This window comes from Symphalangus syndactylus, chromosome 15 (genome assembly GCF_028878055.3).
Source record: "Symphalangus syndactylus isolate Jambi chromosome 15, NHGRI_mSymSyn1-v2.1_pri, whole genome shotgun sequence".
Classification (NCBI taxonomy): Eukaryota; Metazoa; Chordata; class Mammalia; order Primates; family Hylobatidae; genus Symphalangus; species Symphalangus syndactylus.
The window spans coordinates 70138437-70154202 of NC_072437.2; the positions used below are offsets into that span (position 1 = coordinate 70138437).

At 40.9% G+C, this 15766-nt stretch overlaps 1 protein-coding gene across 1 annotated transcript in view; it reads right to left on the reverse strand.

The window, feature by feature from the left end:
* Positions 1 to 1915: 1915 nt before the first annotated feature.
* Positions 1916 to 15766, reverse strand: part of TNFRSF19 (TNF receptor superfamily member 19) — a 93080-nt gene continuing 79229 nt past the window's right edge. Inside the window, exons 8-10 of the mRNA XM_055244643.2 lie at positions 9859 to 9961; positions 8845 to 9250; positions 1916 to 4609 (exon numbers count right to left, since the gene is read on the reverse strand). Of these exons, the coding sequence (XP_055100618.1) occupies positions 4601 to 4609; positions 8845 to 9250; positions 9859 to 9961 (518 nt within the window). The 3' untranslated portion in view covers positions 1916 to 4600. The remainder of the gene's footprint in view (positions 4610 to 8844; positions 9251 to 9858; positions 9962 to 15766) is intronic.

Below are 15766 nucleotides of genomic sequence, written 5' to 3' on the forward strand. Positions count from 1 at the left end.
GCGGAGGGTGTGCTGGGTGCCCCAGCCGGCACTGCACTCGAATTCTCGCCGGGCCTCAGCTGCCTCCCCACAGGGCAGGGCTCCGGACCTGCAGCCCACCATGCCTGAGCCTCCCCCGGCGCACGGACTCCTGTGCTGGCAGGAGCCTCCCCGACGAGCACTGCCTGTGGAGCACTGCCCTCTGCTCCACAGCGCCCGGTCCCATCCACCGCCCAAGGGCTGAGGAGTGCAGGCGCACGACTGGCACCTGCAGCTGGTGTGGGATCCACTAGGTGAAGCCAGCTAGGCTCCTGAGTCTAGTGGGGACTTGGAGAATCTTTATGTCTATCTAAGGGATTGTAAACACACCAATCAGCACTCTGTGTCTAGCTCAAGGTTTGTAAACACACCAATCAGCACCCTGTGGCTAGCTAATCTGGTGGGGACTTGGAGAATCTTCATGTCTAGCTAGGGGACTGTAAATACATCAATCAGCACCCTGTCAAAACGGACCAATCAGCTCTCTGTAAAATGGACCAATCAGCAGGATGTGGGTGGGGCCAGATAAGGGAATAAAAGCAGGCCCCACCCTGCAGTGGCAACCCCTGGTGTCCCCTTCCGGGCTTGGAAGCTTTGTTCTTTAGCTTTTTGCAATAAATCTTGCTACTGCTCTCTCTTTGGATCTGCACTGCCTTTATGAGCTGTAACACTCACCGTGAAGGTCTGCAGCTTCACTCCTGAGGCCAGCGAGACCACGAACCCACCGGGAGGAATGAACAACTCCGGGTGGGAGGAACGAACAACTCCAGACGCGCTGCCTTAAGAGTTGTAACACTCACCGCGAAGGTCAGCAGCTTCACTCCTGAATCCAGCGAGACCACGAGCCCACCAGAAGGAAGAAAATCCAAACACGTCCGAACATCAGAAGGAACAAACTCCGGACACACCATCCTTAAGAACTGTAACACTCACCGCGAGGGTCCGTGGCTTCATTCTTGAAGTCAGTGAGACCAAGAATCCACCAATTCCGGACACATTACTATAAAATAGTCCAGACCTCCTGGGAGAACCTTATTAGCTTTGAGTTATTTTTCTCAGAGTTGATGGATTTATGGTACCCATAAGCTAAACCAGTCTCCATGGACACCAAGAAAGTCCACATGCTCTGGGGGGTTGGGGTGTGAGTGGGGGTGTCAGAGGGGGGAGGAAGTCAACGTCCTTCCCTCAGAGAGTCCTTCCCTCAGAGAATCCAGTGTCAACAGCAGAAGCTCACCTGCTGAGACAGCAGGATGTGACTGTAACATTTTTTAAAGTTTTTTTTTTCCAGGAAGTTTAAAGTCCTCTCTCAAAATCTAATAATAGCCTTAAAAGCTTTACTGAGTAGAGGGAAGAAAAGGATTCCTCATCTGTGGAAGCCTCCGCCTTCCTCTCTTTAGTCCCGCTCTGCAGGACACCTGGCTGAGCTCCATCAAGAATTATACAAAACTTTCTCTTTAGTTCCTTCCCTATTTGTGCCATAAGAGGAAGGGAAAAAATGAAGAGATCATGATAAGACCTTGATCCCAAAGCTTCTCAGGGGCCGCAGAGCACCTTCCAGTAGCCCAATGCGCCTGGTTACGTTCCCAGGCTCTCCCTCACAGGTCACCAGTGAGGATTACAAATCGCCCTCCAAAAGCCTGAGGAACCAGAGAGGGTTCCATCCCTCTCTGGGGCACATTGTTTAGTGACACAGCCTCATTCTGTTGTCCAGGCTGGCCTCAAACTCCTAAGCTCATGATCCTTCTGCCTCAGCCTCCTAGTATCTGGGACCACAGGCAGGAGCCGCTGCCTGTGCCGAGAGAGCAGAACCCTGCAAAACCCTCACACAGACTTCTGAAAAGAAAAAAACATGTCTGCATCCACAAAATCAATCATTCTCTCACCGAACACATAAATAAGAATACCAGGTGATAATTTTATTCACAAATAAAAAAGGTATTATAAAACTAAGAAAATGATAATTTACACATTTATAAATTCTAGTATGCAAAATAGTAATGATGAAATCTAAATTGATTTAAGCTATTTTAAAGCAATGATGGTTTTCCTTTTTTTTTTTTTTTACTAGCACAGACAATAGTGCTTAACCTAGGTAATAGCAATATTAACACATTATCTAAAGTAGAAAAATCTCTATTTAAAAATATATTCCATATACACAAAATTAGAAAATGCATGACTTTACTTGGTTGCTCTTGAAATCCTCCTCATTCTTGTCAACGAACTTCTGCAGCACAAGAAGCCACAGTGGTTATGCCCATTCAGCCACAAGCATTACCCAACGCAGCCTTCCTGACATCGGCACTCCAGCAGCTGAGTTTATTGAGTGCTATGGGATATTCCAACAAAGTGAAGTGCAAATTGGATTTTTTTCCTCAAATGTTTACAAGGAGTGTAAAATATAACATTGTTGTATATTTCTAGAGTAGGTGGGTAAAATGTCTTCATCTTGATAAAAGTTACCCAGGATTTACCAAATTCAGTAGCAAATGAAATCAATTTTCAACCCTAAGCATTTCTCTACTGACTGAAAATGATGTTTTGGGATTTTTGGCCAAAGTCTCATTCCCATCAGTCTGGCTTTCTCCAGCCAGTGTTTGTCCTTGAAGTTAATCAGGGCTCTACATATGGAAAATATATACAGGCTACACAAAGGAACACAGCCCTGCCTACTTTCATCATCTCTCTGTCATAACAGAAAGGACCAGATTGCAAACAGTGGCACGTATGTGAATCATGGTGAGGTCACGTGAGGAAACTCTACTTGCATTTTCATAGCCATTGTGTGGTCAAATCCTAAATATTTTACATGTCCAAAAGGCAATTTTCCTAAGAGTTCTTGACTACCAAAGGATCATTGGTTTATACTTAAAAAAAAAGTAATACAGGAAAAGTCAATTAATTATGACTAGGCACTAGGTTGACATGACAGCTTGGGGTCTACAATGAAACATTCTCATTTCCTATTTCAGGTGAGGGAATTGAGGTCATGAGATGTACCAGACACAGGCAAGCTAGTAAACACATATCAAAACCTAAAACTATGGAGAAACGGCCACAAGAAAGAGGGCTCATTAAATTTTACTAATCTCTCACAAACAGAGAAAACCATGGGTAATACATGAGAAGATAAAAACGTACTAGGAAAGACAGATACATTTTAATATTCAGTTTAAATGTTAAAAGACAGTGACTTGGGCAGGGCAATTCCAAACCAAAATATCATAGTGCCCTCGAACATACTGATGTTCAGAAGTCTAAAAAATATGCCCTGTTCAAGTAGGTCCTCTCCAGGGCATAAAGATTAAGAGTAAATGAACCATTCCCTGCTTTGTGACTGAACGGGGTTAATTTCTGTCTTAGCTCTAGAGACAATGCTAATGTGTAGATGGTAGGGGATGGAGCACTTTAATAGAAAGAAGCACCGTCCTCTTAAATCCAACACCGGATGGCTAAAGTAGGAGATGACGCGCTAACTAATCTTACACAATTGGAAGGAGCACGACAATGTCCTAGTCAAACTACACTAGGGCAGTTACAGCTGCTTCATCTAAACCCCTACAAATTGTGCATTTTCTTCTAGTCCTAACGTGGTGTGTTCTCATGGAAGACTACTTCAGTAGTAGGGGAACCTGATATGTTGCAATTTCTAAAGCCTTTAGTATAAGATACAATGCAAGTAAAAGGTCATTTATGTTTATAAATACCCTTTTTCTATAATGTTCTAAGCTCAGGCAGAGGGACAGATGCAACAAATGTTTCTATATCAACTAATTTTCATATAAATATGCCAACCTTTCATACAAGTCTCTACAATATGCGTTAATTCCGGGCAATGGGCTGCCCTTTCTCGACCACATTCCCTTGCCCAGGTGTTCTCCTGAGATCAGCCACCAGCAGGTGTTCATGAGACCGAGGTTGAGGTCAGAAGTGTGGATTCTGGAAAGAGCGCTCCTCCTCTGTCTGATTCCTGCGATTCAGTTAACTTCATCTAATAAACCCAAGATTTAGGCAGGCAATATGAGGGCCATTCTAACCACCTATGCAAATCAGTTTAGATGATGAAAAAGTGTCCTTCTCAAATAGAAACACTCACTTTTGAACCCATTCTACATAAAAGCTAAGATAATTCATCTGACATCTCGTAGGCAGTATGAAATTATTTCTGGAAAGAAAAAGTATATTCTGGGTCTTCAGTCTTGTAAAACCACAATCACCATGAAAATAAGCATGAAGGCATTTCTGTTTCTTGTTATATGTCCACAATCTCATAGGCTGCCAACTCAACCCATCCGTCTTTGAAGTCACTTTTGTGGCAGAGAAGCTTCTCATGTAGGAAAGATGCAGAGTATCATGAGTCGGCCTGGAGTCTTTTCTTGTTATTCATTGAGGTTTCAGCTTACAGCTGGTCTGGCTCAGAAGCAACTGGCTGAAAGGCTTTAAATGCCGTCAGTCAGTTTGGTTCAGATTTATTTTTGCCCCAGAAGCCATGCAAGGTCCAGACTGCTCAGTCCATAAGCCTAACAAAGGAGTACTCTTTGGGTTCCAGCACACACTGCTACTGCAGAAAGAAGCAAGTTCTTTAAGCCTCCTAAAACAGCAACAGAAAGGAAGCTTTAGAAATAATGTCTTACAAATTAAATCTGCTACATTTCAATGGTAAAGAATTATTATGCATAACTTTTACTAGTAGTATACATGGATTTAATAGCATATGGACAAGAGACTCATTCAATAGTATCCAAATATCCAGCTACCCATGTAATCTCAGGATACAATAAAGACTTTCATAATAGTCACCCAATAACTGCAGAGTACTTAAAAGATGATACTGTAACCCATAGCAATCATAATGTATTAACAAACAATTCTTTTGTGGGCTTTCAACCTTATTCAAACATTTAAAGCTTCTTTCTTCTATATTGTTCCTTTAAAGCACTTGTAGGTAAATATTTTAGGATTCTGTATTTCCTTTCTTTCAAAGAACAAAGATGATGAATGAATAGTGCCATTCTTTATCTGCCAACTTAGTCCTTGAATGTACTTCCATTAAACTATTAGAGAATGTTCAGAAATAGTTGGGAATAAGATTTCTCTTATAACAATCTCCCTAGCATACTCACAGTCCTTGTCCGGAGAATATCCTCCTCATCACAAAGGGCACTGACGTCAATGCCGGGAAGGGGACAAGTGAAACCACTGAACATTAATTTCATGTATTAACCCTTCACTAACTTACCACTAATTTGGCATTGGTGACATACCAGGTAAGTGCATGCAAAAAAATTATTCCTAGGTCTAAGGAGATTATTTAGAAGTAAAATCTTATGAAACACTTCCAATAACAGGAGATAGTTTTATCAAATATGTTGATTAATTGACATGATTATAATAACTACATGAACCCTTCTGTGGGAGGCAGATTATCCTCATTTTGCCAATAAGGAAAAAGTAGACATTTCAATAGAATGAAACACTAGAACCCAGGGTCCTCCCATGTGTTTTCTAACCTTTCTGTCTGTTCCTGTTGACATTTTAAATGTTGCATTAAAAACAACTTCAAGATATGCTTTTCCTGTAAGTAAACAGGCTGGCTTTGTTCTCTCAAATATCTCAGCAAAAAATGTTCCAAATATCTCAGTTTTGTTCCCTTCTGGAGAGATGTGTATAGGAAAAACTTGATTAAAATTGAGTCATACAAACTAAAGAAGGCTCTCACACCTATTTGCTTTATCTGGAACCATAACTATCATCAGATTATGGGTCATCTTAAATCACCCACAAGAAAACTAGTGTGTGGAAATGCAGGTTTTGTAAACAAATGCATCATGCGCTGAAATCATGGCCTCACACCATGTAAAGACAGAAGTGCTGTTTGGCCACAGCTGCTCCTTATCCACCTCCCAGATGGACACATGTTGTTTTCCTGAGCTATGAACGAGCCCACATCATGGAGCCAAGCTAATTGAACACGAACCTGTGGAATGGATAAAATTAACGAGAAGCCCTGTGCTTTGGTTCATAATAGTGAGCTGCTGAAATCAAATGATTTTATTTTATTTTTTAAGAGACAGGGTCTTGCTTTGTTGCCCAGGCTGGAGTGCAGTGGCATGATCCTAGCTCACTGCAGCCTCGAACTCCTGGGCTCAAGTCATCTTGATGCCTCAGCCTAAAATCAAATTCTTTATGAGATGTGAATGTGTCCTCTAGTTGGAAAATTAGCCTGTTGGGGGAAATGTGGGTTGGTTTTTAGAATTTAGATGGGGAAAAAAAAAACAAAAGCAAAACTACTTGAGTTAAACACTTGGCTGGACCTTGAAATAAAGAGGAGGACCACGCCCCCAAAGGCCTGAAGTAGCTTAAGGTTCATTTACTACATTTCACAGATTAGTGAGTGCAACTAAAGTTTTTTTTTTTTTTTCCAGCATCTGGAAATGATTATCTCTTAAAATGGGCTCAAAATATTATTCACTATTATAGGGGAAAAATCAAAATGGTTTACATTTTAACAATTCCTTTTTTAAATTCAATGTCATACTTAGATTTACCTAAATTAATCTAACAATTATAGGACTACACATCTTGAATAGTAAAAACCTTTCATTAATAAATTATTATGCTGTGCAACTTGAATGTAATATTTTCTCATCAGGTTCAGTTTAGATGTAATTGTAACTTTCTTTTCATAATGATTTGAGTTGAAAGGATATATAAATCATGAGAACTACCTTGCATGTCTTTGAAAAAGAGTTAATAAGTCATGATATGCCAATCTCATCAACTAGAACATGTTTCTAAAATATCATGTTCATACAGCTGTGATGACAGTGCTTATCAATCCTGTCCCCACCGCACCACCAACATACACAGAAAAAAGCAGGCAACGAGTTGGCTCCGGGATGACCTCGTATGAAGATGTTTCATTCCTTGGTCTCGGCAACTGACATCACAAACTTGGGTACAAGCTACAAAATTAAGGTGAGTGGTAATTCTGTTTCCTGACAAAACTCTGAAAAACAGTCATTAGTCAGCTGGCAGCACCGTAACCCTAGTTCCTCAGATGGTCTCCTAACAAGAGAGGCACGGACGATGCACTAGACATGGCGAGGGCCCCTCATTTAGTGCTGCTGGGAGGCAGCTGAGCCCTCTGTTGCTGAGCAGGGGGGTTCCCCCTGTTTCTAGCATCCTCTGATCCGTCAGTGGGCGCTCTCTGCTGTGAAGGACTTGTTACCTGCCCTTGGCTGCTGGGCCCTCTCAGTTCCTACGTTGTGTGGGGCACAGTCCATTCTTGAGACTTACACTCAACTAGGTTAATTCTTAAGTCTTTTCTTATTTATTATCGTAACAATTTTACAAATTATGGATGGCTCAAAAGAACAAGATCAGCGAACAGCCTTTCCTAACTCCAGGCAAAGCTCAGAGGTAGATACTTTGCATGTGTTAACTGCCTAATTTGTTTTTTCTTTGTTCACTCATCTCCCTTCTCTTACTTCTCCATTCCCCCATTTTGAGAACGAAACCAATTTTTTCCCTCCAAAGCTAAAAAATGTTTTCTCTATAGAATCCCCTATAAATTCTCCAGAGAATTTTTTTTTTGTACTTAAAAAAGGCAAACAAGGTGGGAAGATGGCTTGAGCCCAGGAGGACGAGGCTGCAGTGAGCTGTGATCGCTCCATTTGAGCTCCGGCCTGCGCGACAGAGACCCCGTTTCAAAACCCAAAAACCAAAAACGAAAAACAAGTACTGCAGACTTAGATCAGTACGTAACTTATGAGCTGATCTTAAAAGGAACACATCAGCATTCACACTTTGACTGCACTAAGTCTCTGATATCATCAGGCCAGTTTACAGAATCACATGGCAGTGAGGCCCCTCGGGTGCAGGCCAAGCTGCCTCCTCAGCACCCACAACCCTGATCTGGGGCAGGGAAGGACAGGCAGGGAAAGCAGCGACCTCTTTGTGGGGCAGGGTCTTGTGGGCCTGGGAGCCGGACTGTTGCTGTGACTCTGCCCTTTTACACTCAAGGTTTGAGACTTTTCTTCTAGAACTTACACTAACAATACATGCGCTCCCATTTAAGGAAATGTTTACAAACATTAGGTCAAATTCAGCAAAGTCCACATCCTCACCTGAAGAAAGCAGAGACGTGCCCAGTTATCCCTGAATCCTTTGCTGCCTCCAGCTTTGCGGCATGCAGAAAGCCCCCATCTCTCTGCAGGTGCCACCCTTGCTCCACCCAAACCTGATTTTAAACCATTCCACCTGAGAGGGTCTTATGACCTGGTCTCAGGTCACAACCAACAATCAATTTCCAGCCAAATCAATCAATCCGGTGAAGCAGAGTGATCCAGAAAACAATAGCCAAGGAGAGAGGAGGGAAAAGAGCGGCTTTAGGAGACCGAAATTCACATAAACTTGGCAGTGAATGAAGTACATTTAAGTACTGGGCATAAGTAGTATATATATAGTAATAATAATTATATCTAACAGGAAGAAATGAAGGTCACGAATTGTCTGCAAGATGCTCCCATACCCGACTCATCTCTCTCAACCAGGGAAGGAGGCAGCAGGTGCTGTGCTAAGTGGTTGTACTTACAAAGAGGAATAAAAGAATGCAGCTGTCCACTTTGCTCTTATATATTAGCTGTGTTAGTTTTTTAAAAAAAGACTTGAAATTTTTTTAAAACATATTCTACAACATACAAGAAATTATGAAAGATGCAAAAAAAAATCTTATCAGGTTCCCCCAAATCTTATGCTGGGAACACAGTTCTGGTCTACCGAAAGTCAATGCTATGCTCACAGGGAACCCAGTCACTGCCTTACCTGGAGGGACGTCTGAGTGGCAGGGTGGATGACAGCGCCACTCTCCTGATCTAGCTGGCTTCTCGTAGTTAGTGCATCCTGAGTTGATGCTGGTTCTGCCAGTGTGTTGTTATATCTAGATAAATCAGTAGCTGCTGTAAAGTTTTCAGAATGAGCTTGGATTGGAACAGCCCCACCAACCAAATCTTGACTGCTATTTGAAGCCAAAGACGTTGAGCTTTCATGTTCTGGACTGAGAGAATGAATGTCTTCTCCAGTGAGTTCAGGATAAGAGTCACAAAAAGAGATGTTGTCGCCACCCATGGGATTCTGCATCAGAGGCCAGGCGTCTGAAAAGTCGCCACAGATGGACTGCGTGAGGGATCCAAAGAAAGTCGGCACCATCTCCCCGGCTGGGCCTGCGTTTCTGCACACACGTTCAAAAGAGCTTAAAGTCTTCGATGGGGAGAAAAACACTACTACAAAGAAGCATGTCAGCCATAATTTTAGGTCTTCTAGATGAAACAGCAATTTACTGTGTCAGAATTCTAGTGTTTCCTATTGTTATAAACTCGTCTGAATACAGTAAGTCAAATTACTCCATTTACTTGAAAACTGAGTTTTGACACCTCCTTCTAATTAATATAGTTATACTTAATCCAATGTCTAAAACATGCAGTTTTCTGGGTCTCATCTGAGTTTCCTTGAATGCTGTTCTAAAATTCTAAAATAATATTCCATGGGTAAAAATTACTTACAGGTTAATTACTTACAGATGACAGAGGTGTCAAAAATCACAGACATAAGACAAAAATAAAATTAATGAAGAGTAAAGTATAAAGAATGTTGCCCTGGATATGAGTGACCTTGAGAGACCTACCTAATTCTTGCCTGAGAATTGCACCCCACCAATATCCAGAATGTCATTAATATTTAAGAGGTGATGTTTCCATCGTTTCAGATGAAAATCGGTAAATTAGTAATGCATATGTGCACAGGAGGTTATGAAATGATTGATTGAAAGCACCCAGTTACCTTGCCTGGAGACTGGCTGCAGAATGCACCCCACAAGCAAGAGTCGCCCGGTCGGGGCTGCAGGCCTCGTCACAGCACATGGATGGGAGCAAGTGCACCGGCCCTAGGGAAGACAGCACAGGTGTGAAGCACAGTGCCTCCCTGCGGCAGCTTTCACTATAATAACACTTCAACAGTGCTCTTGGAAATTTAGATGTTCCCCTTTGGGTGACTTTTGGGGGAAAAGGAATACAAGGTTCTCTTTTTTTTCTTATCTTAAACAAATGATGAGCCACTTATATAAGGTACCGAGAGTAGACAGACTCATACAGAGAGATGAAGGGGGGATGCTAGCGGGCTGGAGCAATGGGGAGACCAGGAGCTGTTGTTTAATGGAGACGGAGTTTCAGTTTGGGAGGACGAAAAATGTTCTGGAAGGTGAATGGTTGTGATGGTTGCACCGCAGTGAGAATGTACTTCACGCCACTGAACCGCATACTTGAAAATGGTTAAGATGATGAATTTTATGTTATGTGTATTTCACTACAATAGTAAGTGGGGAAAAGGAATAAAGCAGTCTGTAGGACAACATGAAATGAGACTCTTGGCCCCACTGAGGACAGGAGGAGCAGGATAACTTTCCCGCTGAGTGGCATCCTAACACAGACGAGAGCGTGAACGTTCGAACCCTCTAACTCCATACACACAGACACACCATTTCTTTTTATTGCTAGGAATGTCACTTAAGGAATAAGTAGATATGTGCACCCAGCTTTACAAACTGCATATATCACTGAAGCTGGATATATTTTGTGCTACAAAGATAATATAAGCTTAAAAATCTAAAATATAAAGAGATTAGATAAGAAATTTAAAAATAAATCTTCTCAATCCTATAAGCTGAAAATAAACACTCAGCTTTTTGAACAGCCTTCTTGATTTCTCACTCTGTCTATACATATATATATGTCATTCTGATTTATAGAACCACAAACACACTAAAGCACACAAACACACACACACACACAAGGACTCACACACATACACAGAGGAAGACTTGGAGAAATTATACATTTACATATATAGCTATGTGTTTGTGTGTACCCAAATTTTCCATGAGGAGTATCTTTTTACTTTTATAAACAGGAAAAAAATGAGGAAACTACAGTCTCCCTTTACAAAAATGAATGACAAATATTGAGATGCAATTGCAAGCCCGTGTGAAACAGGATGACTGGCCTGCCCGCATCTAAGTCTCCCTCAAAGCAAGGCCTCCGTCTGGACCATCTAAACATACAGTGCTCTGACCCCGCTGAACTCGCCAGGGTTTACTGCCACTTAACAAACATGTGTCATGCTCACCATGGGACATTTCAAAATTGTTTTAAAGCAAAAGGCACTGCCATTCCTTGTAGAAAGGCTGATTCTAGGGAAAGTACACGATAAACCTGGGACTTCTTTTGGTGGCAGAAGGTAAGAAAGTGCTAAAAGAATAATGCGGACATGTCAAAATGGCACATGGGCCAGCCTGAAGGGAGTTCCAAACGCAGCACAACATGAGCCTCGGAATAAACAGTGACACCAAAGGGCTGCAACCTCCTGAATACAGTCCACGAGTCTAAACTAACTAAGGTATATAAATACATAAATGGAGAAGGAAAGTTCCTTCTTACCATAGGAAGCCAACTAATAAATGTGGAAAGAATAATGGAATCAGAAAGCCAGCATTTGTTAACCATCATAGTAACGACTGACTCCAGTACGAATCATCAGAGCACGCTAAGCTACAGGGTGAAAGTTTGCGGTGTGACAGGATATTTACACAGTCTCCAAGTATCCCCTACAGGATATTTATTCATTACAAAGAGAACAGCAGACATTTCATATTGGAGAAACCTGGCAGACACCCCCTTAACGAAGTGACCAAGGTTAGCTTGACCAGGCATAGGCCAGATAGTCAACTCTGCCTCCTGATACAGTGCGCTGAGGACCCAGCATCCCCTCGGCAGTATTTCTGAATCTAATCCTGAGGAAGCATCAGACAAACCCAAACTGAGTGTCATTCTACAAAACTGTAGAATTTTGAAAAGTGCTGGCCCATACTTTTCCAAAAAAATCAGTATCATGAAACACAAACATTAGGAGACAATTCCAGATTAAAAAAGACCAAACAGATTTGACAACTCAATGCAACAGAAGTTTTCAGAATATTTTTTGCTATGAAAGACAATATTGGGACAATTAAGAAAATACGAATATGCTCTGTAGATTATGTAATGGCACTGAATTAACACAAATTTCCTGTTTTAATAATTGTGCTGTTGTTATGTGAGAGAAAATGTTCTTGCTCTTAGGAAGCAAACATTGATGTACTAAGGGGGAGAGGGACATCATATTTGCAAGTGAATTTAAAACAGAAAATGAAAAACAAGTATACACACACGAGAGAGAGAGGGGATAAAGCCAATGTGAACATGGGTAACATGTTAATATTTGGGGAATCTCGGTAAAGGACATGTGGGAATTCTTTGTTCTACGCTTTCAATATTTCTGTAATTATGTCACATTTCTGAAATTATGTCAAAATAAAAAGTTAAAGGGAAAAAAGTATCTGCCATTAAGAAGGAAGCATTTGAAATAAGCTGCACTGAACCAGCGCGTTGGCATGGGGATCATTTCTGGCCCCAGTGTTCTGTTAGGAGGTCACGCAACAAGGCCATCTATATATTTAATCTTTCTTTTCAGACTGAAGTAAGGTGAGGCAGTTTATACAAACTGCCTTTTATTGCATTTAAAATTTAAAATTAGAATTCATCTCTCCAGAAAGTATTCCCACTTACTCTGACTCCGGTAACAGTGTCCTCAGTATCGTATCTAGGAAAATGTAATGCTTGGGGGCGTTTAAGGATCACACAGTTACCACTAATAGTGTCTAAGGGTCTTGTATATGTAGGCAAAGGCAAAACTAGATCCACACACCACAGAAAGTGTTGTATTTTATTCTTCACCCATTCCTAAAACAGGAGATAGTAATAACTAGCAGAAAAAGAATTAAAATGAAAGCTTCTTATTCCATATAGCCATATGCTGCCTAGCAATGTTTTGTTCAATGATGGCCCAACTATACCATAGTGGTCCTGGAAGTTTATAATACCGTAGTTTTACTGTACCTTTTCTATGTTTAGATCCACAAGTACTTATTGTGTTGCAACTGTCTACAGTATTCAGTGCAGTCACATGCTGTACAGGTTTGTAGCCTAGGGCAATGGGCTGCACCACATAGCCTAGCTCTGTAGTAGGCTATCCCATCTAGGTTTTGTGCACTCTACAAGGTTCGCATAGAAGCAATGCATGGCTGTATATACAATATGAGACTGGAACACTTAACTCACAATTTCTTGAGAAGATTGATTAGACAGTTCCAAGAGGACAAGTCAATCTAATGGAATATGGTTAAAACAAATACAGATGGGTTATTAGACAAAATGGTGCTATTAGTATTGCTTCCATGGGTGCTAATATAACTGTAAAGTAATAAGAGGACAGGGGAACTGGGGCAGACTTGTAGACAGGGTGGTTGGCCATAGAGGGTTTTAACTTGCAGAGGAAGTGAGGTGGTAGGGTGGCGGGGGGGAGTGGGTTGTGCAAGTGTAAAAACACGTGCTGAGGAATATAAATACATAGCAAAGAAAGTTGGTACTAAACACATTCTCAGACCACAGTGCAATAAAGATAGAAGTCAAGACTAAGAAAACCACTCAAAACCATGCAATTACATGGAAATTAAACAACATACTCCTGAATGACTTTTGGGTAAATGCTAAAATTAAGGTAGAAATCAAGTTCTTTGAAACTAATGAGAACAAAGATACAACATTCCAGAATCTCTGGGACACAACTAAGGGAATGTTAAGAGGGAATTCATAGCACTAAACACCCAAATAAAAAAGTTAGAAAGATCTCAAATTAACAGCCTAACATTACAACAGAAAGAATTCGAGAAGCAAGAACAAATCACCTCACCCCTAAAGCCAGCAGAAGACAAAAAATAACCAAAATCAGAGCTGAAATGAAGGAATTGAGACATGAAAAACCACCCAAAATATTAAAAAATCCAGGAGTTGTTTTTTTGAAGAAATAAATAATATAGGCCGCTAACTAGACTAATAAGAAGAGACTATCCAAATAAACACATTAAAAATTACAAAAGGGATGTTACCACTGACCCCACAGAAATAAAAATAACCATCAGAAACTACTATGAACATCTCTATACACATAAACTAGAAAACCTAGAAGAGACAGATAAATTCCTGGGCACATACACCCTCCCAAGACTGAACCAGGAAGAAATCGATTCCCTGAACAGAACAAAAACAAGCTCCAAAATTGAATCAGTAGTAAATAGCCTACAAACCAAAAAAAGCCAAGGACCAGCTGGATTCACAGCCAAATTCTACCATATGACAAAGAAGAGCTGGTACCATTCCCACAGAAACTATTCCAAAAAAATGAGGGACTCCTTCCTAACTCATTCTATGAGGCCAGCATCATCCCGATACCCAAATCTGGCAGAGATACAACAAAAAAACAAAACTTCAGGCCAATATCCCTGATGAACACCATTGTAAAAATCCTCAACAAACTACTTGCAAACGGAATCCAGCAGCACATCAAAAAAGCTAATCCACTGTGATCAAGTAGGCTTCATTCCTGGGATGCAAGGTTGGTTCAACATACACACATCAATAAATGCGATTCATCACATAAACAGAACCAAAGACAAAACCACGTGATTATCTCAATAGATGCAGAAAAGGCTTTCAATAAAATTCAACATCCCTTCATGTTAAAAACTCTCAATAAACTAGCTATTGAAGGAACATACCTCAGAATATTGAGAGCAATCTATGACAAACCCACAGCCAACATCATACTGACTGGGGAAAAGCTGGAAGCATTCCCGTTGAAAACTGGCACAAGGCAAGGATGCTCTCTCTCACCACTCCTATTCAATATAGTATGGGAAATCCTAGCCAGGGCAATCAGGCAAGAGAAAGAAACAAAGGGCATCTAAGTAGGAAGACAGGGAGTTAAACTATCCCTGTTTGCAGATGACATGATTCTTTATCTAGAAAACCCCACAGTCTCTGCCCAAAAGCTTCTTCAGCTGATAAACAACCTCAGCAAAGTTCCAGGATACAAAATCAGTGTACAAAAATCATTAGCATTCCTCTACAACAACAACAGCCAAGCCAAGAACCAAATCAGCAAGACAATCCCATTCACAATTGCCACAAAAAGAATAAAATACTTAAGAATAGAGCTAACCAGGGAGGTAAAAGAGAATTACAAAACACTGCTCAAACAAATCAGAGAAGACACAAACAAATGAAAAAACATCACATGCTCATGGATAGGAATAATCAGTTTCATTAAAGTGGCCATACTGCCCAAACCAATGCACAGATTCAGAGCTATTACTATCAAACTGCCAAAGACAATCTTCACGGAACCAGGAAAAACCTATTTTAAAATTCATATGGAACCAAAATAGAGCCTGAATTAGCCAAGGCAATCCTAGTCAAAAAGAACAAAGCTGGAGGCATCATGTTAGCTGATTTCAAACTACACTACAAGGCCACAGTAACCAAAACAGCATGGTACTAGTACAAAAACAGGTGCATAGACCAATGGAATAGAATAGAGAGCCTAGAAATAAGACCACACACATACAACTATCTGATCTTCAACAAAACTGACAAAAGCAATGGGGAAAGACTCCCTGTTCAATAAATCCTGGGATAACTGTCTAGCCATATGCCAAAGATTAAAACTGGACCCCTTCTTTACACCATATACAAAAATCAACTCAAGATGGATTAAAGACTTACATGTAAAAACCAAAACTATAAAACCCTGGAAGAAA